This window comes from Tympanuchus pallidicinctus, unplaced genomic scaffold, assembly GCF_026119805.1.
Source record: "Tympanuchus pallidicinctus isolate F22 unplaced genomic scaffold, pur_lepc_1.0 scaffold17, whole genome shotgun sequence".
Lineage (NCBI taxonomy): Eukaryota > Metazoa > Chordata > Aves > Galliformes > Phasianidae > Tympanuchus > Tympanuchus pallidicinctus.
In genome coordinates, this window is record NW_026294690.1 from 18,699,584 (window position 1) to 18,725,459 (window position 25,876).

The window sequence follows — 25,876 nt, forward strand, 5'->3', positions numbered from 1 at the left end:
TGGATTCTAAAGGATGTTTCGATCTCTGTTGGTACAGGGAAGGGGTGTAAGTCAGCACAAACAACCGGAGCTTCCCGAGGCTGTGCTAATAGCAGGCGTGTTCGCTCAGTTCTCTGGAGTGCCCCTTCGGCTGCGTCTGAAGTGGTGCTTTTTTCCCCCAGTCTGGCTGTGACTTTCAATTAGAGACTGGGATTTGGAGCACAACAAACCATCAGACTTTAAAATACCAGCTGTGCTTTATTTTTAAACGCTTTCTTCTTTCAAAGCCACGCTTTGGGAGCACGCAGAGCCTGGTGTTCTCTATCTGAGGTGGTCCCTGTGGGTTACAGTTTCAAGTTTGTGATGATGGTAGGATTTGTAGAGTAACTTGCAAGCGTTGATGATTCTGCTGTCGAGAATGAAAGATACCTTTCTTTAAAATTTGTGTTAATTAGTAAAATCATAACGTTTTTAATGTATTGCCTAACACACTCATTGCTTTCCACGTACTCCAAGAGACATCAGAAAGCACCGCACCTTACTGTCCTTCTGTGTGCGTGCTGTGCAGGGCAGGAGCGCATCGGCAAGGACTCCCACTACGAGCAGGAGGGGAAGGTGCAGTTTGTGATCGATGCAGTGTACGCCATGGCACACGCACTGCACCACATGAGCAAGGATCTGTGTGCTGACTACGCCGGGGTCTGCCCTGAGATGGAGCGCGCGGGCGGCAAGAAGCTGCTCAAGTACATCCGCAGCGTTAACTTCAACGGTGAGTGAGGGCTGCTCCACCTGTAGCACCCTGCCTGCATGGCTTGTCGTTCCATTCAGTCTCACTTGGTGTATTCGTTCCGCTCAGGTGATGCTTTTGTTTTAGAATTTCACTAGAGTTTGTGGCAGAAGACCGTGTCTATTTAGCATCTGTAAGCATCCTGCTTTAGCTGAGGTGGACAGGCTACTGCTCTGCAAAGACAGAAATTGCTGCTGCTGTTCTAGGATGCTTTCCCAAAGCCTATGATTTCCTGTGGGAGAAATAGCTGAGTAAATGCCCAAGTTTTTCTTCATCTTAATATGTCTGTCCCTATTTGTGTTCTTTCTTGTATTTGGAGCAAGCTAACTGGAAGAAATTCTGGTATTTTACCTGACTTAGCTCAGTACTCAGGAGAAGAGAGAACAGCTAAAGAAGCCAGGTCCATTTGCAGAATCACATCTATAATGTAGACAGAGCGATTACCCCAACTCCAGTAGGTATTTAGAAGAGTTGTAACATCATAGGAATGGGGATGGGATGACTTTATCCTTTTGTGTGCTTATTGTTTATCTACCAACGTTTTACCAGTGGATGGTAACAGCTGCAATACCAACCCAATGTTTCATACAACACGAGGGGCTTTGACATATCTTTATGTGCATTGCACTGTATGAATTAGACCTGGATATTAGGAACGTTTCTCTGCCTCTCTGCATTTTACTGTAATCTTATTACAGTTTCATTAACCAACACTCGCCTGCAACTAGAGGGGGGACCAGAGCTGATTGCTTGCAGGGGTAGCATTACAGCAACCTAATGTTATTTCCTCTTCATAAACATTGCTAATGTGTGTACCAGGAGGTCTGACTGCTCTGCCCTATCTCTGAATAAGATAAAGATCTGAGAATTAACCAGGAGCCATTGAGAGACTGGGGACCTACTGCCTAGCTCCCAGAGTTGTTGCATGCTAACTTTAGTTTCCTTCTTTGTGTTTTCTTGGTCAGTCCTTTAAAAGATGACTTTTCTTCCTCCCTTTGTGATTGATCTACATGGCCATGTGGTGTTTTTCTTTGTTTGCATACACGTAAGTGGCATCCAGCACAGGGACTTGAATTAGCAGTTTGCTTTATTACTGGGGGAAGGAGGATGGTGACAAAGTGAAGAGAGGTTTAAAACCTTTAAACTGCTCGCGGCTACTTAGCCTTGGACATTTCCAATGGGAAAAGAACCAGCTCCTGTAAGGGTTACTATCTGTGGAATTCAGCTTCTCGTTGCACTCATAGTGCAGAACTGCGTATGGGTTTGCACAGCCGTGCTCAGCATTCAGCTGCAGCCCTCCTGGGGGAGGTTCCTGTGGATGTGGAGAAAGGTTCTGCAGAGCTTGCTTTTTTCTGTGCTGTATGAAAGTAAATTCCCAAAATTGCAATGAATTCATTCAGCCAACCTGGGATCAACTGCTGCCATATAACGCACTGAGCGGCCAGCCTGCAAACCCAGGTGGATGTGGGAAAAGAAGCAACGAGAGAGCACTTGTAGGTCTGGATTGTGTAGTGCTGTTGTGGTAAGGCCTGGCAGCCCTGGGGACAGCAGTGCTGGTGCCCACGTCTGCCTTGGCATCACGCTGTGGTGGGGCTGCTGGGTTTGCTTCAGCAGTGTTATGCTAGCCCTTACCCTGCTCCTCTCTGGGTCGCTGGTGCAGCCATGCAATTCTGTTCATCAGAGGTAGGGCTTGGAAAACAACATTTGGTCTGTGCTTAAACTCTTGTTCTACCAGCTCTCTACCTAAACTCGTAGTAGAAACAGAGCAGAGCAGTGGGGTTCTTTGCCTGAACCGTGATCTGGAGAGATAAAATGCAGCCCATTTCCGAGCCGATCCCGAGCCCATGAGCTGGAGATCTCTGTGCATTTAATGGCTCTCTCTGTCACGATGAAGCTGAAGCCATCTCACCTGTAACTGCTTCTAAAGCCCTTTCTTCCCTGCAAAGGTAATGACATTCACGCAGAAGGAGCTCAAGCAACGTTTTAATGAAGAGAGACTGGATTTGTACGAGGAGCTCAGTGTGAATTTTGATACTGGTCACATTATCTTTAGAAGAGAAAGCCTCCACCGAAAACTTAAAACTCCAAGTGCTCGTGCAGTAGGATTCTGAAAATCCTATGGTGCAGAGAGAAGGTTGTATTTTTCCCCAGTGAAAAAGCTGAAGGCTTTGTTCATCCGAGCCCTTCAGGTCCTCAAACCGCAGTCAGCGTGGATGGAATAATAAAGAAACACCTTGGCTAGGCACACCTGCCTGCCATCCTGTCCTCCTCCTATTAATTCGTTTCTCATCTTGTGGTGATTAAGGGATTGAAATTCAACAAATTCAGTCAGATTGCATCTCCTCTCGGATGCATCCTGCAGGTGAATGGGTGTCATGTGCTCTCCATCTGTGTGGTGAAAGGACAGCTTATTTGTTGGGAGCTGAAGATGAATTAAATTGTCATAGCCTCTGAATGAGCAAGGAGCTGCAGCCTGCAGGCTACTGCTCAGTTTCTGAAGTGCTTGCTGGAGCTGTAGCAAAATGGTATGAATCGGAGCAGAAGGAAAATAAATCCTAAATTATATTCCAAAAAAAATGAAAGCTCGTCAACCAAATATTGTCATAATTATAAGATCAAGAAGTGAAGTAATAAATAGAACCAATTTTGGAAATCCTTTTGTCTCTGCGAGGAGGTTTTCATGCATCCCTTGTTTTCATGAGTGCACAAAGGAGCTGGAACTGCACGTAGAGGCTGAAGTGCTGCAGTGATTCAGAGCAGGATGGGAGCGATGCAGACAGAGCACCAGCACACAGCAGAGCCCAGCAAAGGCTGCAGAAGGTCGGTGCTTACAAAGCAGGTCCTTGGCTGGGAGTGCAATTGCTCCAACTTCAAAGCTGGGAAACAGGAGGCTTTGACTTAACTTCTGGGACCATCCCAGTTCTCTGCGTTTCTATAGCTGGATGTCTTCCCTGCAGTTTGCAACCTGTTTCACAGGTTGCTTTTCTTTTTTTTCCCATGTGATTCTAAAGCAGAAATGATGGTGACCTGCAGACAGCAACAGGTGAGCACTGCAATCAGGTCCCCACATCGGTGCATGGTAGTCCTTGTCCCAGGAGCTGTGCTGTGGAGGTGACCCAGCACTGATGCTGTCCCATGCCAGTCCTGCAGCAGCCACATACAGCATTGCTCTTCAACTGTGGTATTCAAAGTAATCCTTAAAAACTGCCTATGTGCAACGATTAGCAGGAACAGGCAAAACGTTTTACTGCTCCCACAAAACACAGAAACAGCACAGCTTGGAGTAGCAGCTCTGGATTGCACCTTTATTTTTGTCAGTTCTGGAAGAAAAAAAGCAAAACCAAAACAAAACAGAAACAAGCTTAACTAATAATATGCAGCCCTTTAGAAGTCATGATTAGCAAATCACCGCTTCCCATTTGTGCTGACTTTCAGGAGGAGCCAAGGAGTTATGGCCATAACTCTTCATTCTATGCATTTTCATTATAAATGTGTTCTGGGTACGTGCATCTGTAATGACAATTAAGTGTCAGCTTTGTGCTCATAAGGAACCAGAGAGATCTCCGTGGAAGATTTTCTCTACCAGCCTTTGAAGTGAATCCATATCTGATCTCTGAGGCTTGCAGGGTAGACAGGAAGCCATTTACCAGAGCTGCAATGAAAACTATGCTAATTTACTTCTTCAAATTTTCTTTTGCTCTCTGGAATTCAATGAAGAATGGGAATCATGAAGAAAACCATAATCTTAAAGTTCAGTGCTACTGCAGGAGAGATTTTTCATTGCTTTGGGGGGAAAAAAAAGAGATGCAGAAGGAAGCAGCTTTGAATACAGAGATGCTAGAGCTGAAATCTTCAATCTTGACACAATATTACTCTGCCACACCTAAGCCTATTTTAATGTATGTTGTGATAAATGTGACCCTTAAAGAAAACACAGCATTGCTCTACATTCTCCTTTAGAAAGGGGTTCACTTCTGACACCATGGCAATTCAGGTGCAGGTGCCCTGGGGAGCAGTTATCCATGCAAGGACTGGGAATGGTTGGTAGCAGCACTGGGGGTCAGTGCTGGGCAGCTCTGCTCAGCAGCAGCATGGGGGGGCTCTGGAGGGATGCTTGCTTTCCTGCTGCCCTGCATCCAAGCCCTGTGTTGGTTACCCTGGTACGTGGCAGGTGAAGTTGATGCAGCATCATGATCTGAGTGGCTCCAACCCGAGGTGCTTCTCAGCCTGTGTCAGTTTCACAGACTCAATAAGGGAGCACACAAGGAATGATCTTCCTATAGTTTAGTCTGTTCTTTTCCACCCCAACTGCATGCTGATTACAGGAATAAGAACATATTGTGGAGGAGGAAGCTATTTCTGGATGCCAATCAAGATTCACTAGACCTGGGCTGACTTCTGACAGCAGTATCTCTCAGAAGCAGATGGAACATTTTCTGGGGGAAAAAAAGAATCATTTAAAGGCTCCATTCACAAGTGTGATTTTCAGTAAAGAACTCCCTAAGGAAAAAGAGATGGGGAGGGAGGCTGGAGGGCAGGAAGAAAAGCCTTCTGATATTTCTTGCTGTTTGCAAAGCTCGAGTGAAGGAAAACTGATCTGGTTTTGCTTCATTTTGTTTTCAGTCAGTGGGCTTGGGCAGTAGTAGTTAATCAGGGAAGAGGACTAGGATTATTCCAGCGTGTCCTGAAGTATCTGCGTTAGATGGCTTGCTGATAGATAACCAATGCCTGAAATACATTGCCAGTCTGAAAGCTCCCAGGCGTGACTAAATAAAACAGCTGCTGTAAAGCTTTGGCTTTTCCTTTTTTTTTTTTTTTTTTTCTTTCTCTTTTTTTTTGGTTGGATTTGGTCTTGTTTCCTTCCCCCAGGCAGTGCTGGCACTCCAGTGATGTTTAACAAAAATGGTGATGCACCAGGGCGCTACGACATCTTCCAGTTCCACACCACCAACACCAGCACCCCGGGCTACCGCCTCGTCGGGCAGTGGACGGACGACCTCCAGCTCAACGTGAGTCCATGCCAGTTTCTCCTCACTGATTTCTTTGCTCTCAGGTACAGCCATCAGTTCTGCTTTCCTTTTTCCCCACCGTGCAGGAACTAACATAACCACTATTTCTCTGCAGCTGTGCAGTGCATTATTTCTTGCATCTCTCCTGACACCTTTTATCTGTGCTGTGAGTACCAAAGCTCCTCAGACAGATAAGGACATCAGGCAGTCATGCAAATTTTATTACCTTTGCATGTCTGGAGTCCCTGGTTGCCACGTTGGAAAATAAGTCAGTAATGCGCTGTGGTTTGAAACCAATGGGCTTTCATTTGTAGATGCTCTTCAGTTTTTCTGTTTTTAAAAAAGCTGAAATGAAGTATTTCTTGAGTGAGTCACTTTTGCTGTTACTTTTAAGTGAAATATATCCATATGAATGAGATATCTCTTCTGTAACGATGCCTGAAAGAAAAGTAAGGATGTAAGAATAGGTGATCAAAGATTCCCCAGACATTTTGCTGTTGCCCAGATGAACAAACAAAGATGACTGTTGGCTGAGAAAGCTGGGAGCTCTTGTCAGCTCTACCCACATGAGGGTGATGACAGGTCCCTGGCCCACAGACCTCCAGAGATCTGGGCTCAGGCTTCCTGCTTGGCGCTGTGCATGTGCTTGTGTCCCATAGGCATGGAGGGGATGTGCTGCTTAACCACGCAGCTCCTTGGCTCCCTACAGGTTGTCACAGAGCAGAGAGGTGACACCTCGGGTTCGATCTGACTGTTCTGCAGCAGCAGAAATGGCCCAGAGCCGAGGTGTTGCTGAAGTGGAATGCCAGTTGCTACAGAAGGGCTTTCCTCTCCTGGTCCAAACAATAATGAATGCGGATTACCAAGGATGCAGCCTTTGAGACTAACCACAGTGTTGAGCTCTCCTTGAATTCTGATGCTCTTTGATTTGCTGTTTCCGTCTTTTACAACTTCTGATGCTTGACTCTCCTTTATAGACATGGAATTTACAATTCTTTTAGCAAAAATTTTAATATTTTATTAAGTAAATCTTTATATAAACTACGCATCCTGGCTCATTAATATTTAAAACTAAATTAATGGAGCTTGATTTGTATTCCTGCCGTTGTGCTAAATGTCTCCATAAAAAGCATTCCTCACCCTCATATCCTGAAGGCTACAGTGTTGTGTCAATAGCTGAGACTGTCTCAGTAACTTCCCTTCTCCTCACGCACAGGATTAGCCTCGATATGACAGTCCCTGTGTTTTTTCTTACGATAATAAGGAACATTCTGGAGTTTAGAGGAGTCAAGGATGCCCTGAAATAACCAAACAAAACAGAAGCTGCTATTAAGTATCTCCCAGGAAAACTGCCAAAGTCTGCAATTTATTTTCAGTAATGGACGTCGAGGTAACGCTTCAGGATATTTTCCCAATTCCCATTTCTTTAATACCAACACAAGAGGGGAGACAAAGGACGGTTGGTGAGAGTGCTGATTTTAATTTAGAAAATGCTGAAGTGATGCTCTGTTTTCCACAAGACTTGCCATTTGGGGCTGTCTGGTTTAGTTCCGTGTGTCTGAATGTTCTCCATCACAAAAGAGAAGTTGTTCTGCCCAGTTATGTTGCCATTAATGGTAAGGGTGCTCCAGGTCTCAAAAGCAGTAGGCAGATAAGTGCCAAAGACTGTCCTATTTGAGTAATGTGGTTTTTTCTTTACCATTGTCCTCATTCAAAGAAGCTGAGAGCATCTTGCTGTTATTTTTCCCATGGAAGCAGTGTTGTTGTTCAGTCTATGGTCAGTCCAGTCCTATGGCAGTGTATGTTGTCTTCCCATTCTCACCCTTCTGTAGTGAGAGGCAGAAGTGTGGAGTTACGATGCTGATTAATCTTGATTAGCTGCACCATATTTTTTTCACAACAACTGCTTGACTTTTTCTGTTGCAGAAGACAGTAGATAGGCTGAGGAGATCTTCAGCAACATATATTTACAAGTCTTACGACAAGCCATGCCAGTTTGTTTTCTCATTGTTATCATCAGTTTGCAAACCTGGTTTTTTGAGATGTCTGAGTGTGTTTCTCTCGATCCCAGTTGCTTCTCCACATCTTTGTATCCCGTTTGCTCTCTTGTCTGGCAGCAGTGTTTGGAGAAGACAGATGTCTGCTCCCCACACACAGGAGCCAGGCTCAGATCTGCCTGTAGGTATGTGAGGTGTCTCCTCTGAGTGCAGCTGACTCACCCTGCATTTACATTTCTGTATCTGAGGTCAGAATTTTATTGATTACCAAGAAAATACTTTATCACTCTCACTGCAGCAGAGTTGGGCCATAACGTAGTTTTTACATAAGGCCAACGTAATTACCAAATTTTCTTTCACTTGCTTGATCTCAAGCAATCTACCACAGCTTAGCCTAACGCTCAAGGCATGATTTAGTAAAGATGTTGGCTGTATTTCACAGATATCTACACAAGGGTAAAATGAGCAGATGTCTAATTTTAAATGGTTTGGCCAGTGTTCCATGAAAAACCGTTGCAGTGCTGTGTTCTCCCTGCAGTGAGGTTGATTACACGATGCCCCACCATCTCCCACAGGAGGTCATGGCAGAGCGTGTCACGAGGGTTATGTCAAGTTCTGTCAGCCCCCGGCACGCGGATCTAGTAAACAGTATTTATAGTTTGTGCCCTCTTATGGTTTGAAAAGCTTTCCCTGGATTTTAGGGTTGGAAACTCGGCCAGCTGCGTCCCCAAATGACATGCAGTCTCGTGAACCCCAGAGCCTGCTCAGCAGCAGAGATGCAGCCCGTGCAACTGGATGAGAGCATCGCTGGCCTATGTTCTAGGTTTCATAAGAGCGTTGGAAACCTGGATTCTCTTGTACTTTGCCAGTGCTGAGAAGTGTGCTTTTGTATTATTAAATAGATATAATGCATTTATAACATATAAGCATCAGTACAAGGAGAGCTATTTTGAATGTGTTTCAGAACAAGTGGTGCTACTGATGGAAAGGAGGAAATTTACCATGGGGAAAAGGTGTCAGATAGCAGCTGAGTTTTGTTTGTTTTACACTGGGTAACTTTTAGTGCGTGGAGGATTTTGGTTTTGTTGTGTTCTTGTTTGCTTGTTTTAATAACTTGATTACTGTTATTTGTGCTATTCATGCAGTAAGAAATAGGGGAGCTTGATTTGAACTTTGAATTTTAGAAAGGCAGTGAACTGTCTGTGCTGTTTTACCCCGTAGATCCTATAATGGGTGCCTTCCTGACATGTGTGCCTCTGTTCCTCCATTATGCACTTAGGGCTTGGCCCATGGAAGGCACTTAGAAATGCCAGGAACTGGCTGACTTCTGTGAATGCGGCTTCCAATGCTTTGAGGTACCTGAAGAGGACAAACACGCCTCTCCTGGAGGAGCTGATGCGCCTGAAGGAGGCAGAAATAGATTGCCTCTAGAGGAATGGGAGGTTCTCATGGGAGATGTAGTGATACTGCTTCTCTTTCGCTATATAGTTAACCCAGCATGCCTCAGGTTTATTATGTTTTCATGTCCGAACCTCTGCAACTGCCCTTGAGCTGTCAAAATCCAAAAGTAAAGGGAAAAAAAATCCCCATAAAATTGCTGAATCTTGTTTTTCCAAGGATTTGTCTATTGCATACTCTAGCACAGCAGCATTCTTTATCATGTTACCTGGGACTCCATCCCATACTTGTCTCCACTGTTTCCCTGCAGTGCTTGAACTCGCTCCCGCACCCCATTTGCTGCACAAGCAGCATCCTGCACTGTGGCTGCCTTTGAGCAGCCTTTTTCTTCCATCTGTACCCCACTTTCCTCTTGTGCATTGACAAGCTCTTGGGAGTCATTAAAGCCAAGGCTGTTTGCAGTTGGCAGTTTGTTGCATGGTTTAATCCCACTGAGCTTGGATTTGGTGCAGCTGTGCCAGCACCATGGCAGCAGCACTGTGAGCAGGAGGTCTGGGCCCTTGCAGAGGGAACAAATGAGCTGTTGGCACTGAGGTCCTGCACGATGAGCTGCAGATCTGGACTGAGAGCTGTGCCTCCCATCTGTTGGTGTCTGTGTAGGTTGCATCATATTATTTTAATTGCATCAGCATCTCCCGCTCAGTGCTGTGACATGTAAAGGTGCCACTGGCAGCTGGACTCTGGTCTGAGGCTGAAGTGCATTTTTCAGGATGACTGAGGGTGCATCCCCAGCTGATAAAGAGCAGAGGTGGAAAGCGTGTTGCCCTGCCCACTGCTATACTGCAGAGATCTCAGGGAGCCCCAGCTTGAAACGTGTGTCACTTGCAGAGCGTCAGGCTGAGTTCACTGTTAGTTCCAAGTGAAATTGAAGCATCTCTAATTAATTCTTTTTGTAAGCAGGAACAAATACATATTAAAGATGCCTAAAAACCCTGTATGCAGAAATGAACAAACAAATCCGTATTGTTTTAATGATGTGCCCTCGAATGGTAGGTAGTTCAGCAGCGTTAAGCAGTGCAGAAATTGGAACATGACTCCACCTGAATAGAGCCTTTGTGTGCAGAGTCAGAAGGCCAGCGGCTGGGCAATTCCTTGCTCTTTTTATAATCTCCTCCAGCAATAAGTGATTTATCACTGCAGTCTTTCTAACCAAGTGCTTAGGAGATGAATCGTATTGATAATCATCAATAGTGTTCCATAAACATGTATGCTACATGAATCTAACTGCACATAAATCCTGTCTCGTGTTCTGTGGTGCAAAGGAAACCACTCTGTGCTTATTAATAAACTCCCTCATCCTTGGGGAAGTAGCTGTGCTGTTATTTTCTTCACTGTGGGTTCGGTGCAGTGATTTAGAGGAGAGGGAAGATAGGCAGAAAACAACCAAGTAACATCCGTGCCCCTCGGTGTCTCTGGATGTACAGGAGCAGGGATCTGGCCCTGGCCTCAGGGCGGTGATAGGGTCACAGTGCCACTTCCACACTGGGGTTCTTTTTTTCCCCACAGGCATAATAGGTAATTTTATTATCAGCTGCTCAACGCCTATTCAGCTACTTCTGCTCAGACCGATCTATTTAAATGCCACAAGCATCTCTGTTACAGAATTTGAAAATAAATGTTATAAACAGAGATCTGACAGAATAGAAAGAATAATGAGAGGTCTAATCTTCTGGCAGGAGACCTCCATGTGTCCCTATTTTTAGGGAAATATCCCAAACAGCAGCTGGATCCCAGCAGCTATTCAGTGACGTTCAGTGTTCAGCAGTATTCCTGGAGCTTACTTGCCATACTTGGAAGTCACAAAGACTATACATATATGTCAAACTATATATATATATATGTATATCTATACATATGTATGTATATGTATATATAAATGTATATATATGCATGTATTTTTTTTTAAGTAGAAGTTTATTCTGTGGCTTGCACTTTCCATTTGAATTTGTACTACCTATAAGTAGGAAGGCAATAGTTAAATCTTGCACCTCGCTTTGAAAACTAACTCAGACTTGGGGTTAAAGATATGAAATGTCATTTCTTGTTCATTATTGACCCATTTTGCTTAGGTGGTAATGTATGCTGCATGAGCTGCACTACCTCAGGCAAAGTGAAATGAATTAAGCTATATCAGCTCTTGGCAACTGTGAGCATTGGTGTAATTTTTCCAGATCTGAGAATGTCACAAGGTAAAATGTTTGTAAGGACATAAATGCTCAGAGAAACCAGACTGAGAGAGTACCTCAAATGTCTTTTCAAAGGTAATGCAAAAAAAAAAGGTAAGGAACTGATACAAGCTAGAAAGGACAGAAAGTGTATCAGGCAACTTACTGGCTTCAGAATTTGCCTCATCTTGTGTCCTCCTAAATGTCCAGGAGCCAATAGGCAACCAGACCTGCTCTGAGAGTAAGGTAAGAAATAGATAAAAAATAATGAAGTTGCACTTTTAAAATAGGTGATGTATTTGTTCTCCTACACATCACAACTTCGGACTGCCGGCTCGCTCACAGGAGCTGTGTGATGGGACTCGAGATGGTCTATGGGATCCACTCAGATTAAATCCAGGGTCATCCAGGGAAGCTTCCAGCTCCTGTTTTGTCTTTCTGCCAAGTATTTTAGGGTATTGCATGAACAGACAGGGGAAGGATTGGTGTCATGCTGTTCTTGTTGCCCCGAGCACAATCCAGCTGTGTTTTGCAAAGCGAAATGTTGAGACCGTGCAGATGTGGGCACCGAGGATAGCAGGACAGAATTATGATGGCTTTCTTTAGAGGGAAGGAAGAGATTCCGTACAGGGTTTTCAAGAGGCTCTGCCCACGCCAGGACTGTGTGAATGGCCATTAGAATTTCCAATGATTAAGCAAATTATAAAGGTTCTCAAAGGAGTCCATGCAGTGAGTGTGTCAAAAATAATCATTTTTAAATGTCCCTGGATACCAACTTACATAGAAAATCGATGTGGTTTGCAGGAAGAGTACAATATTGGGTATATAGTGTGCATTGCAATGTCTCAGGCTAATCATTTGTATGGCAGGCAGTAACAGCCCCAAATAGAGCTGAGAAATGCCTTTTGTTTGCACTTAAAAGAGGCTTTCCCTAAAGTTTATTTGTTTTGTTTCACTGTTTGTTTGCAGCTTCTTCCACTGATTTGAAAATGTACTTTTAATATGAAAATGCTGCAGTAGATGATTCCCATGGAACAACCTTGCTTACTTGTTAATTGCATCTTTTAATGATATGGAGGGTGTGTATTTGACCATTAAATGTGGCTTCTGAGCATCCAGCTCCCAATAGCAGCTAGAAATGTTGCCTATAATGAGGTATTTTGTTCCACTCTTGCGCTGTCTGTCTTTCAGACAGACTGGTGAAACAGAATCAGCAGTATGGACTTCCACTTCCCTTGGCAAAAGCCAAAGCTTGGATGACTTTTCTTTCAGAAATATGACTGAAAAAAGCAGCACAGGCTGTTCTCTGCTAGTTGGGATGCTTCTGTAGCCATAATGCATTTCTGTATTCCTGGGGAGGAGAGGGAAGGAAGAGTGTCTGTGCTGTAAAGGATGCCCAGCGGTGGCATATTGAGGGTGCTCAGCAGGAGGGCATGAGAAGTTGCTCCCCATTGCTGTGCTCACTTTTCAGAGAGGTGAAAAGGGTACAGTGGGGAGAAAAGTGCAAGGTGTTGGTTATTTCTGATGAAGTCTGCAAAAGTGTACTGAGGCACAAAATTCCTTAACTTGCCATGGCTCGTGTAGGAAATAAAGCTCTGAAGTGGGCTGCAGAATTTCAGTGGAAGTGCAGGAAGTCAGCGCCGTCAATGATGCAATTGGAGGATTGTACTCTTAGGCATTGAATCTCTGAAGTGATCTTCTTTTTCAAACTCTGCTTCTGTTTTGCGTGCCATCTTAGCCTTTCGCATGTGTCGTGCCAGTTTGTCCACCCTGCACAGCCCAGGCAAACCAGCATTCCGTGTAGCCTTCAGAGCAGCAGCACGCCCTGTGCCATCACTGTGCAGTGCCAGCACCTCCTTTGCTCTTCCTTCCCCAGCCCTGTTTCAGCACAGCATGATCGCAGCCTTGGTGGAGGATAATTAGTCCCATTACCCAGCCCTAATTGTCTGTGTACCATCTACAGTGGTTGGGACCAGCCGACCAAGTGTAGCCCAAGCAAGAAAATTTAGTAGCGTTAATAATACTGCAGCAACCTAATTAGGGCCTAAAGGAGTGAGGTGCTGAGTATCACTTGGAATTTTGTGGTTCTTTCATCTCGCTTCCCCAGCCTGTGTGTCATTATGCCATGCTCACTAGCCATGACGAGGAAATTACCGACAATTGATGCTGATCCTTTAAAAGGGGAAGACCAGGACCAAATAATTTGACTAGCGCTTACTGGTCTTTGAATCAGCTTGGAAATTAGTAGGATAAATAAACTGAAGCATTTTGAGTTGGCAGGCACTTCAAGATAAATGCTATCCAAATTACACACCTGCCATTTGGTACATCTCTAGTTATTACCCTTTCCATTTTGAAAGTAATACATCAGATTTGGCAGATGTATTTCTTTTTCGCAACCATAAATAACAGAAAAAGAAGTTATTAGCTCATAAGCAGAGATAAATAAGCATCGAGGGATAATCCTTTTCTCAAAACCTGGGTAAGGTCAACTCATAGCCGTACTATGAAAAATAGCTCTGAAAATGAGTTCTGGGGAGAAAAATCACAATTCCTGACTTTGCTTCTAGGTGCCCTTGTCATCTCATATTGTTATTTGGGACTTGAACTTGAAAATTTCTGACCATTATGAACGTATTAGAACAGAACATTTGATTTCAACTGTTCGCTTAAATACTGAGCAATTACTTTGACCCAGTATCAAGCTGTTTCTTAGGTGGTTTGGTGCTTTGGATTGGGGGTTTTTTGTCATCCTGCGCAATGAATCCCTTTAGTCTTCATTTCCAGGACAGCCATGGAGCAAGTGCAGAGCTTCAAATACCCAGGGAAGGTCTGTTTGAGTCCTTGGGCATGTAGAAAGCTGCACGTGCTGCTGCCTTGGCTTTCATCTTGCTCTGCTGTGCCCTCATTACACTGGATGCAGAGCTTCCTCCATGCTATTTAGCACGTGCTGCTGCGTTCACTGCTGCTTAGAGATGTTGGGGTGGAAGCAGCAGGGGGGTTGTGGGACCATTTCAGCCCTCTTTGTCAGGAGCCAGGTGTGAGGTTCCCTTATCTAATTACTTATTGCATACCTCATGACTTCTAAGTTTCATATTTTTATTCTAATGGCAGCGTGGGTATATTTGAAAGAAGACACATGCCATCGTGTCTGACCGTCACAGAAAGCAGACGAAAGCAGAAATCTGTGATTGAAGGCTACTTTGCTAAGGCCATTTCCTGCCCGGCTGTAAAATACTGAGCAGTTTCTCTTATGTGAGTCCGTAACTGGGCCACCTTGCTTTGAGATGAAACCTTTCATCTCTGTTTCACACCATGGTGCATATGAGTGCTGCACTGCATGGAGGTGCTGCGGGGCGGCCGCACACGGCTCCGGCTCCAGCTACGCTTTGAGGGCTGTGACACTAAAGGACAAGTTAGCTTATGCCAGAGGCATAAAATGCTTATAATAGTCCAGGCTACTATGCTCATAACCTGCTTTCATTGTCCCAGTTAGGTGCCAGACAAGCTGTAAATTGCTCCTTTAATTAAGCAGCGTTTTATCTCCTTGTACGCGACCACAGAAACATCAGGAGCTGGCAGAAGCGTGGGCTGCCAGCAGTGGGACAACTGGGCTCTTTTCAGGCTGACGTCTGTGGGTTGTGAGTTGTGCCAGGGATGCTTCGCTGAGCCCTGCTGGCGGCCAGCCCCCCCTGCTCCCAGTCCTGTCCACTGAACCGGCCTTTAAATGGGCTGTCCCACTGATGCTCTCAAGATACGTGATGCTGGGTTAAATGTTGGTCCAGTTTCAGTAACAGGGAGACTCAGAATTGCAGATTGTCTGTGGTCCATGCAGTTTCAGTGAGTAGCTGAACTGAAATGGGGTATTTTGTCATGATCCCCACACCACGTTGGTTAAATCCCTTCCTTCTTTCCTTCCCCTCCTCCCCCAAACTCCAAGAGTACAAGCTTTTAGAGTGTTAGCACTTCTTACAATGCAATCTATGCCTGATGGCTGTTCCTTCTGGGCATCCTGGGTGTAACTGCTGGTGATTTCAAGTTGATTTATGGTATAATTAAACACCAATCCATCACTTCCTCACTGAAGCAAAGCTCCAGTTGATATCAGTGGGAGCATCACTTGATTAAGGCACTTAGGAGTGGTCTCACAGTGAGCCATTGTCTTCCTGTATGAAGTGAAATCTGATGTATAAATATCCCCATAATGCCTTGCAGTGGGTTTTCTTCCCTTCCCTTCCCTTTTTTTCCCTAGATGCCTTTACAGCCCTTTAGAAAGATCAGATAATTTGTCAGCAAGGTTTGCTCTGCAGTCAGTTGTAGTAGGGAGTGAAGAAAAGCTTTGGAAACCAAATTTTCCCCTAAAAGTTTCTGATATTGGTTGAGTGACCACAACGTGAGGACAGTGGACAGCAGGGGCTGGTTTTGTTAATCTTTGAATGACCATGTTAGGTTTCTGATGTCTAAGTGTGGCACTGTTGCTCCCCCCATGGCAGCTGTTATTTTCTGCATGTGAAATATTACAGGCACCATGAGCTTATTTCTGTTTGTGAAGTAGGGAAGAAGACTATTGGCCTCAAGTCTGCTCTGAGAGGGCTGGCAATGGAGCACGCTGGGGACGCAATGCTGAGCACAGCACGAAGGACAGCAAAAGTCTGTGTTGGTCCAAGCAACGGGCTTGGTGCTGATTACAGAAACTAATTGTGAGCCCCTTCAGGATGACAAATTCCCTCAGATTACTTCAAGAAGATAGATTTGCTCTAACTTACCAACTTAAATAGATAACTACTGCTTATTATAAATGCACATTTGGAAGTATGTGTTCTATTTTAATTTGAAAAGTTATGCAGGGGCTGCAGGATGAATTCTGAAGATGCATGGCCCATCCCATCCCATCCTATTACCAAGAAGACAACAGGAAGCCGTAGTCAGATATAAAAGCATTAAAATAATTAATTTTCAGCTTTATTGTGTGTCAACAGGAATGTATAATGAGCATTTTTGCAAAAACTGTAGATTAAGCGTTTCTCTCTGAATCAGTGCTGTGCTGAAATTGTCCTTGGTTTAATGTAGAACAAATAGGCTTTGGATCTCATTACGGTTGTTACTCATTGCAGCGGTGTCCGAGGCAGGTGAGATGGGTGGAAAATGACTACAAATATTAAAGTAAACAAGCAGTACGATGAGAAGAGGAAGATGCATCATGTTTCCGTGCAGGTTAAGAACTGGTTGTTGTGAGATCACCAAAAAAGCAGTTACAGCATAGAGCCCGGGGATCTCAGCCCGGTGGGCTCGGAGCTCAGTGCGGGTTCGGCAGCAGGGCACGGTGTGTGAGCTGAAGGAGCTGTGCTGACTGCACACAACTGCCAGGTTTTGGCTGCAAGCCTGCGAGCAGTGATGAGTTTCCACTGCCTTTGGTTTGAACACTGATTTACTCGTCACATAAACGATGACTAAATGATAGGTGTGGCTGTGCCCACAGCCTCCCTGGCACAAAGCAGGAGAGACCAGAGCAGGACACACACGGCGACTTTTAACTCCTGTTTTAAGAGGAGAATACTTGGATGGATTTCAGATGGGTATCTCAGCACGGTGGGAAAACTGAAGTGCTGGTGCTGCTCCTCCGAAGCTGGATTCATTTTGGAAGCCAGCGGCGGGGCAGCGCCAGGGCTGTTAGGAGCCCTGGCCACGGGGACAGACGGGGTGGTGGGGAGCAGCCCCTCCTGCAGGGCAGGGTGCCACTGCTCCCAGGGGATGGAGCTGAAGGGAAGAGTTACAGCAGTGGGTGAAATGCAGTGTTGGCGGTCTGGGTGAGCCGTCGTGGTAGATCTGTGTCTTTCCCTGGTTGTTTGGCTTATCGCTGCTGTAATCTATTTAAGAGATTTTAGTTGATATTTTGCAGGAAGCTTTGTTGACTGTGTGTTGTTGACATTCTTAGCTTAAAACTGTTATCACGTTAAAGCCCTGGATTGAAAAACTAATTACAAGACATTAATAGCTAAGCCCGAAGAGCTAAGTCATGCAAATATTGCTATCTGGGAAGTTGAATGTACAAAAACTGTTTGAACTCTGACTTAGTGACAGGAGCCTGAAAGCAGGCTGTGAGATAGCAATAAATCTGAGCACAATCCTCTGCAATAGTTTCCTAATATGTCCACGAAATTAATGGCAGCGCCGTTATAAACATCCTATTGGGGAAAGTAGCTATCTTTCCTGAGAAGGTTAATTATCAGTAACGTAATTATTTTTGTACTGACTTCTATTTTAATCAAACATTGCATGAAACAATTTGGTTCAGAACAAATAGCTCATTACAGAAATGTTTGTGGTGCTGAGAAAAGAAGCAGCGATGTTTAAATTACAGACATATATCGAGTTACTTTATTCATTAAAATGAACAATTATGCTGGGCCTTATGAGGCAGACTAAGCATTTCTTGCTAATGTTTGTTCTGTGGTGAGCATGATGAGAATTAACGCTGGGGCCGGATCCCATCACACCAAGGTGTTCATGGAGCGGGCAGTGAGCTGTGGGCTCTGCTGCTGGGTGCTGGGTGCTCGCTGCCCAGAGCCACGTACAGCCTCACCTGTGGGATCCAGCATCTGGAAATGCACCCAGGAGGTGAAACACGTGGTGGTGTGCAGCCTTCAGGGAGCATCACGGCAGCACGGGGCAGCGTGGAGGAGCACAAGGCACGGTGCATTGCCAGCATTAGGAACGCTAATTGGCAAGGCCGTGACGAAGTGCCTGTCCTCCCAGTTCTCATCTGCCATCCGGATTCTGAGCAGTTGCAGATCAGGTGCCAGTCTTGGGAGGGAAGGCTGAAGGCAGGACTGGCACTGTGCTGAGGTGGCTGAGGGAGGAAGCAAAGACCAGAAGTGCTTGCTTTCATATGGACTGCTTAAAAATACTGCTTTTATCTGAGCCTAACAGCAGCAAATCCCATGGTTTGCTGGTATTAGTTAGATTGTATTGAAGGAAATGCTCTGCTGTTTTGTTCTGTTGACAGTCCTATTACAGTAATAGTGGACAAAAATTATTCTTATGGTCCTGATCCTGAAACTCTGAACTCTGCAAAATCTGTAAGTTGTTTCCAGGTCAGATAGGCAAGAAGTATTGGGAAAAGTGCCGTTAAATAGAAGCATGTTTATAGGTTTAAGTAAATAAAAGAAGGAACTGAATGTAACAGTTCCTCAACACAGTAGAATTTTTTTCTCGATTCAGGTTCTCGAAAGCCTATTTACAGAAACTGCAGTAAAGGGTGGGAAGAGGAGAACAGAATAATGTACGTTGGGTACAGCCATCAGCTCCCAGGGCTCCCGATGTACAGCTGAACAGTTTGTTGCTTTTGTTTACACTTCTGAAAGCAGTTATGAAGCACTAATTTATTACAAAGACGCAAAATGCTTCAAAAATACTCTTTATGTGTGTGGGGGGGGAGAGCATCTCCACTTTGGATCGGATTCTCCGCTCCCAGCGCCTGCCTCGGTGGCAGGTGGCTTATCTGACAGCAGTTTTCATTATTAATTTTCTAGCCAGAAGCAACAGAGCACCATGAGCCTTTCTGAGGGCAGCGATACAGAGTTATTGTGGTGTGGTCCCAGCAGACCAGAAAAGAACTTTCCATAATTTTGCCCGATCTCCTGTTTATCTCCTCGCACCAGTATCTGTGCAGAATGAGATTCCTTCGGGCTGTCCCCGCTATCTAGCAATGCACGGGATACTTCTGAGAATATGGAAATTCTCTGGGTCTGAAGGCGTAGGGGGATGTGATGATGCATTAATAACTCTGTGGCTCTCTGAGGTATGTGGAAAATTGGTGAGAACCCTTTCATCGCTGCAGCCTGGGTCAAACTGCATGCGTGTAGATGCTTTCCTCATTTGATATCAATGCGTGCTGTAAAACCAGCACCAAGTACGGTCTGTGTTTAGTAGCTGTAATAGCAAATGGGAGCTCCTGTGCTCCCAATGCCACTCTGTAGCTGTACCAGGAGTGGTAAGGGGTAGTTGCCCTGCCTCAGCTTCCATCTTTCTAGAAAGGTGAGGTAGAAGGCAGTGATAAGGAGGAATCATTCTTCGGCTTCTGTAAGCTGCAAGCCTTCAGCTCAGTGCGATGGTAGGGAAGAGTTCCCGGGTCTTGTTTTCTTTCAGAATAAGCAGTGAACATTGAAGGTTAATGAAGTTTCTTGAGCAGGGGCAGACCTCTCAAACATCTGTTATTGAGGGATTATTTCTGTAGCGTTGGCTGCAGACTCTCAATAGTATAATATTTGAGCAGCCTGTGGCTTTGATGTTTTTCAAGCATATGAAGCAAAGTTGGTACGGGGTCTATTTTGAATTAAATTAGGAGGGTGCACCTTAATCCTTCAGTTTAAGACATCCTAACCCCAGTCTTCCTGCGCACATCAATAATCACAGACAGCTGATTCCAGCAGCTCACCTTAAAATCCCTCAGTTGTAGGAAATGCTGGAGCGTGTAAACATTGAAGAACCTAAATTGTTAGCTGCAATGTTGTTTTAGTTAGACTTATTCACGTTTCCCCAGCAGATCAGGTGGTGCATCAGGAAAAGCTGTGTGCATACACATGTGCTGCAGGTTGAGGAGTCTCTGAAGTTCTGCTGTGTGGCTGAGCTGCATCTGGTGCCATGAGTCAGTGCTGGGTGTCAGTACCTCCCCGTGGTCCCAGACTGGGTTATTGCAGGGGAGCTCCAGTGCTGAACCTCCCAGGTTCTTAGCAGCTGGTCAGTCTGGAATATTTTGGAATGATTGGTGACTCAAATTTTGTGCAGTATTTTGAGTTAAACTTGGAGTTTAGTCTTCTTCAGATTTAGGATTCTTTGGACTACAGAACAAATGAGGTGTTCCATTTACTTAATGCAGTCGTTGATAATTTGCATTCCCAGAAGCACGCGTGGCATTTCAGAAGCCGGATGTGACTTTGAAATGAAATATTATCTAATTACGGTGTTTTTCACTGATGACTGTTTTCTTTGTACCTCGTAGTTCTTATGCAGCTCTCATTACAGATCCCACCAATTCCAGCCCCTAGGTACGTTTCCACCTTGCTCAAAGTGTTCCCCTGTAGCAGTAGTTCCAGGAGGGGAGAACACTTGCTGTGGTCTCAGTGAGGAGCCCCAGGCTCTGGGTGCACGAAAGGCAGACTCGCAGTGTGGCTGCTGCCTTCTCATAAGCCAAATCAAGTGCTCTCACTGATTTTCATGCAGCAAAAAGGGTTTTCACACTGCTGTTTTGTCTGGTGCTGTGTCATTCTACACAAATTTATTACTAAGAAACATGAGAAATGGCTGTAGTAAATAGTCTTGGATTACAGTCCCGCGTGAAGGCGCTGGTGTGCAGTCTGGAAAAGCACAGTCGACCCCATGTAATGTTTTCCATTTGTTTGTTGCAGCGTGCTGCCCCGTGGTCCGGCGGTAACACCCACATAACAGCCTCCTTCTGCTTCACATGTCTCCTAGATCGACGACATGCAGTGGGGTAGAGGAGTGCGAGAAGTCCCGGCCTCGGTCTGCAGCCTGCCTTGCAAGCCGGGAGAGAGGAAGAAGATGGTGAAGGGGATGCCGTGCTGCTGGCACTGCGAGCTGTGCGATGGGTACCAGTACCAGGCCGACGAGGTCACCTGCCTGCTGTGCTCCTACAACGAGCGGCCCAACGAGAACCGCACCGGCTGCCGCTCCATCCCCATCGTCAAGCTGGAGTGGCACTCGCCCTGGGCCGTGATCCCCGTCTTCTTGGCCATGCTCGGGATTATCGCCACCATTTTTGTCATGGCGACCTTCATTCGCTACAACGATACCCCCATCGTCCGGGCCTCGGGGCGGGAGCTCAGCTACGTCCTGCTGACGGGGATCTTCCTCTGCTACATCATCACCTTCCTGATGATCGCCAAGCCGAACGTCGCCGTGTGCTCCTTCCGGCGCATCTTCCTGGGGCTGGGGATGTGCATCAGCTACGCAGCCCTGCTGACTAAAACAAACCGCATCTACCGCATATTTGAGCAGGGCAAAAAGTCAGTGACAGCACCCAGGCTTATCAGCCCCACGTCGCAGCTGGCGATCACGTCGAGTTTGATATCTGTGCAGCTTCTAGGTGTCTTTATTTGGTTTGCAGTTGACCCACCCAACATCATTATAGATTATGATGAGCAGAAAACTATGAACCCTGATCAAGCCAGAGGAGTTCTCAAATGTGACATAACGGATCTACAAATCATTTGTTCCTTGGGTTATAGCATTCTTCTAATGGTTACATGTACTGTGTATGCCATCAAGACTCGGGGTGTCCCAGAGAATTTTAATGAAGCTAAACCCATTGGATTCACTATGTACACTACCTGTATAGTATGGCTTGCCTTCATTCCAATATTTTTTGGCACTGCCCAGTCAGCTGAAAAGGTAGGTGAAAATGAGCTCACTGTTAGAAAAGCTTTCATTACAGCTATAAATTGTATGCTGATGTCCAGCTTTACAAAGATTTCCAAATGAGCTTTCCAGTTAGCTTGTTACAGAGACATGCAACATACAGCACTATTTTCCTTCTCCCGTTAGCTGGTGGGATCTTCATTTGATAAACTGGCAAATGATCAATGGCAATTGTATTAGCCACTCTTTTTATTGTTGCATCTATTTCAGTTGTCCCTTTCCAGTAGAATAAGTGGGAATTAGCTGTCATATCGTTCATAAAAGGAGATCTCTTAACTAAGTCATTTCAAATACAAGACGTAAGAAAATAATGTTAAAAAATGATTAAGAGATGTCTGTGCTTCTAGAGGTCAGTGCTGAATTCAATGCATAGTTGTCTGATGCGTGCTCAGCTCTGTTAACAGCAGCTTCAGGGCTTATTTACACCACAGGGTAAAGAGTCTGTCCTGAGCTCCAGCTGCATCTCGAAGGGCGGTGATTTCTGCTGGAAAGGAGTGCTGCCACATCTCAGGTATTTCAAACCCTACTGCTCTCCTTGTCAAGGGTGAGATAAGGAACAACACGGGCAGCTTTCAACCCAGCTGGGCCTGTGTGTAGCTTTGGTCTGATGCAGCAAGCACAGAGCAGCTCTTGTGCTGCTTGCCTGGGAGCGTGTCAAGACTGCAGGTGACCGAGATGGTAGCTTTGAGCTGTCTGCAAAGATTTAAGTGTGTGATAGAAAGACTGGAAGAATGTCAAAGGCTGTTGCTGGAATTAGGAAGCATTTGGCAGCAAAATCTTAAGTTTACCATGAGTTCACCTATAGAGCTGAATTACCCTGTACTGCTTTGAAAGTGAAAGATTCTTGCACGAATTCAGGTAGGGCAGCAAAAGATGTTATTAATCTGATTTCACGCCGAGAACAGATGATGCCAGCAGAGCAAACAGCCTTGCAGCCTGTGTCAGTGCAGCCCTGCAGAACTGGTGCCTGTGAGGAGGGCACAGGTCCATTTCCACAATACGTGCAAACACGGCTGGGGCTGTGACTGCAGTTCTGCCCTCAGTGTGACTTCACCTGTGCGATGAGCAGCTCACAACACACGTGGCTGCACTTGGGTGTCATCCCCAGAGATGCTTCCCGGCGTGTGGGCATGAAGTGTGGCTGTGGCAAATCTGAGCCATGAGCCAGCTGTGCCAGTTCTCCTCCCCAGCTAGAGAGGCCTTCATGCTTACGCTGAGCGATGCACAGTGGCTTTGCTTCTTGGCTCTCTTTTCTTTCTCTTTTTCTTACTCTCTTTTTTCTTCTTATTTTTTGGCAGGGCAGGGGGTGTTGTACTTTTTTTGTGATTGCTAGTGATTTTCTGTCAGATATTTTCTCTGGAAAATATTGGGCATGATCTTAGCCACGCAAGTCTTTGCTGAAATGGAAATTGTACATGTTGAAAATCTCGTGCAGCCCAATCTTTTAAGCTGAGAAATGGTGCTATATATAACACTATGCTTTTCATTGTATGGATTTATTTTATTTTATAGTAAATACAACTATAATATTGTTTGGTAGGAAGCATATTAAATATACCTCTCTTGTTTAGTGCAAGTTAAAAAAAAAAAAAAAAAAAAAAAAAGACTAAAACCTGCTGCAAGTATTTCATCAAAGGCAAATAATTCCATTAGCAGAGAGAAAGGAGCGACCAGGGCTGAGGAAGGGCCAGTGCTGCAGGCTGGATATAAAACCTATGGGATATATGGGAGGTGGTATATGGGAAAAGCAAATTCACAGCTTGCATTTACTCAGGCTCTCAGTCTGCCCTTAGCCTTCAGAACTGCCCTGCTGAGCTGTGATGTCAGGAAGTCAGGCTTCCTTGGTGCCACAGCCTGCTGCTGGGTGCAGCCCACGGTCCCTGTGAGCTGCTGCCGATCCTTGCATGGTGGTTGTGCCCCATGTTCCTGTCTGCCTGCTGCTCTGTTGCTCTCTGGGTTTTGGGTCATGTTTTAGAGTGCGTTCTTCTTTTAGTGTGCTTTCCTGTCGCTATTGGTATGTATTCCAAAATGCTGCTGTGGCCTTTGCAGGAGGACGGAGGAACCATGTCATGTTTTCACTTAGATCCTTTCTTGGATACCAAACACTGAGCAGGGAGCCAGTTGGTCCCTCCCATTGCCCAGTATTGAGCAGCTCCCAGTGGAGGCTCAGGGGCCTTGGGGCTGAGGGTGGTGTCCACCCATCCTTGTGTGTCTTCCTCCTCCAGAGAGGACAGTGCTGCCAAACGCTGCTGCTGTGCTCCTGGACAGTTGTGTTTTTGACAATAAAACTGTGTTCAATCCTCAGTGGATGTGTGGGCATCTTACCAGAAGCAAAGTGGCCTCAAAAAGCTGTTAAACCAATTACAGAAGCCCTAGCTCTGCGGCAGAGTCAATACAGAGCAGCACTTGAAAAGAGCACGTGCTGCTCGATGAGGTCAGGAGGAGCACAGCTCGATCAATGCTCCGAACTGAGCCAAAATCTTGGAACACAGATGAGAGAGAATGGTGGGAGGGAGCCCTTGGGCTTGTGCTCCCCTCTGCCCTGAGGCTCTGGGTAGGTCAGCTGTGCCTGCTCCTACCATTGCCTTCTCCTGCCTTTCCGAGCCCCATGGTGGTGGGGTCACCGTGTGGGACTGCATGGCCGTGCTCCGTCCCCACAGGGCAGACTGCAGGACACACATCTGAGATCGCTGGGTCTCACGGATGTTTCATTTCCCTTTATGTGTTGGACCATTTTCAGGTTTTTACAGGCAATGTGGTAAAACAGCAGTATGGCAGCGTGCGATGCGCTCTGATGCATCTGGAAGCATCCATTCGCAGGTGGTGCTGGTAGCTGCTTTTTTATTATTATGACTCTCTCTTAAAGTAAATATTTTTAAGACTTGCACAGCAAGGATTACCAGAGGCTAAGCTTTCATGGCAAAAAAACAAAGAAAAATACAGTGAAGGGAAAAACCATCTGTAGTTAAATCAATGTGATAGAGAGTTCTTAAAATACCGTCTTACTGTCTCTGTACATAAAAGTCAGTTTATTGTTAAGAAAACAATACCTTTCAGCACTTGTTTAGTACCATTTTACTTTTTCCATGTCATGCTGTTGATGCTAGGAGGAGTTAACAGGGCAGGAGGAATTGTTGGAGGCTGTGTCAGAAATAGCTGGGCGTGGGGTTGGGACTCTTTTCTCACCACCTCGTTCTCCATTTCTTCTCACCATGTTCAACTCTGGTTATGAAAGTCTGAGATCACAAGCTATTTTCTCTTGTGGGAATTCAGTATCTCCATGTATGAGTAGTGTTGCTTACATTACATTTTGAATCTCTAGGATGTAGTACTGAAGAACTAGATCCCTTTAATGGCCCACCTGAGCATCAGTCTGCTTCATGTGGCAGAAGTGCCAGGACCCACTGAGCAGCGCAGTGTGTCTGATCTGCAGTGCCACGCTGGGCTCAGTAAGGTGCACAGGTCTGTGCTTCCTGTGCCCATCACGGTTTGAAGAAGAAATGTCATTTGGAATCAGGCCAAGATGTAACTGTGAGACTAAAAGAACTCGTTGTGTGCACAGGTCTGGAGTCCGTTCTCGTTCTCGGCGTGCAGCTGTAGTTCTCTGCGTTGCATGTTCCCCTAAGATCTTATTTTCTCAAATTGTGCCACTGAACTAATATGAGGGGTATGTCATCATTGGATTTCACTTTTGTTTAGTAATTGCTGAGGTTAAAATAATAAATTTCCGGGTATGTCTGCTAGGCAGTGATGGCTGTCAGCATGCTCCTGGATAGGTGCAGCGAGTGGGACTTCTTGGAGTATTTCGAGGACATTTGTCAAGTAAAAAAAGTTATAATCATGACTCTGAGTGAGTGATGGTTTTCAGCCAGTGTGGTCTTCCATGCTGGGAGCTTTCTTCATCCTGAAATGAAGAGGAATGGGAAAACGCCGACCATATATTCTTGGCTTTCCATCAGCCTATTTTTGAATCCAGGTTGCGTTAACCTTTGGCTTTTTTATTTGTTTTAACTGTAATACAGCCACTGTGAAACTTGCAGCCCT

General features: G+C 45.4%; 2 protein-coding genes across 5 annotated transcripts in view; one reads left to right on the forward strand and one right to left on the reverse strand.

The window, feature by feature from the left end:
* The window catches only part of OXTR (oxytocin receptor), a 465,983-nt gene that overhangs the window by 202,071 nt on the left and 238,036 nt on the right, over window positions 1-25,876 (reverse strand). The window lies entirely within an intron of this gene.
* Window positions 1-25,876, forward strand: part of GRM7 (glutamate metabotropic receptor 7) — a 219,935-nt gene that overhangs the window by 145,729 nt on the left and 48,330 nt on the right. For 2 of the 4 annotated variants that reach the window (XM_052678345.1, XM_052678346.1), the window contains exons 6-8: window positions 548-748; window positions 5,636-5,775; window positions 20,870-21,805. In XM_052678345.1, coding sequence (XP_052534305.1) covers window positions 548-748; window positions 5,636-5,775; window positions 20,870-21,805 — 1,277 coding nt within the window. Of the gene's footprint in view, window positions 1-547; window positions 749-5,635; window positions 5,776-20,802; window positions 21,806-22,263; window positions 23,240-25,876 lie in introns of those variants that run through there. The other 2 variants (XM_052678347.1, XM_052678348.1) reach the window with 2 other exon arrangements.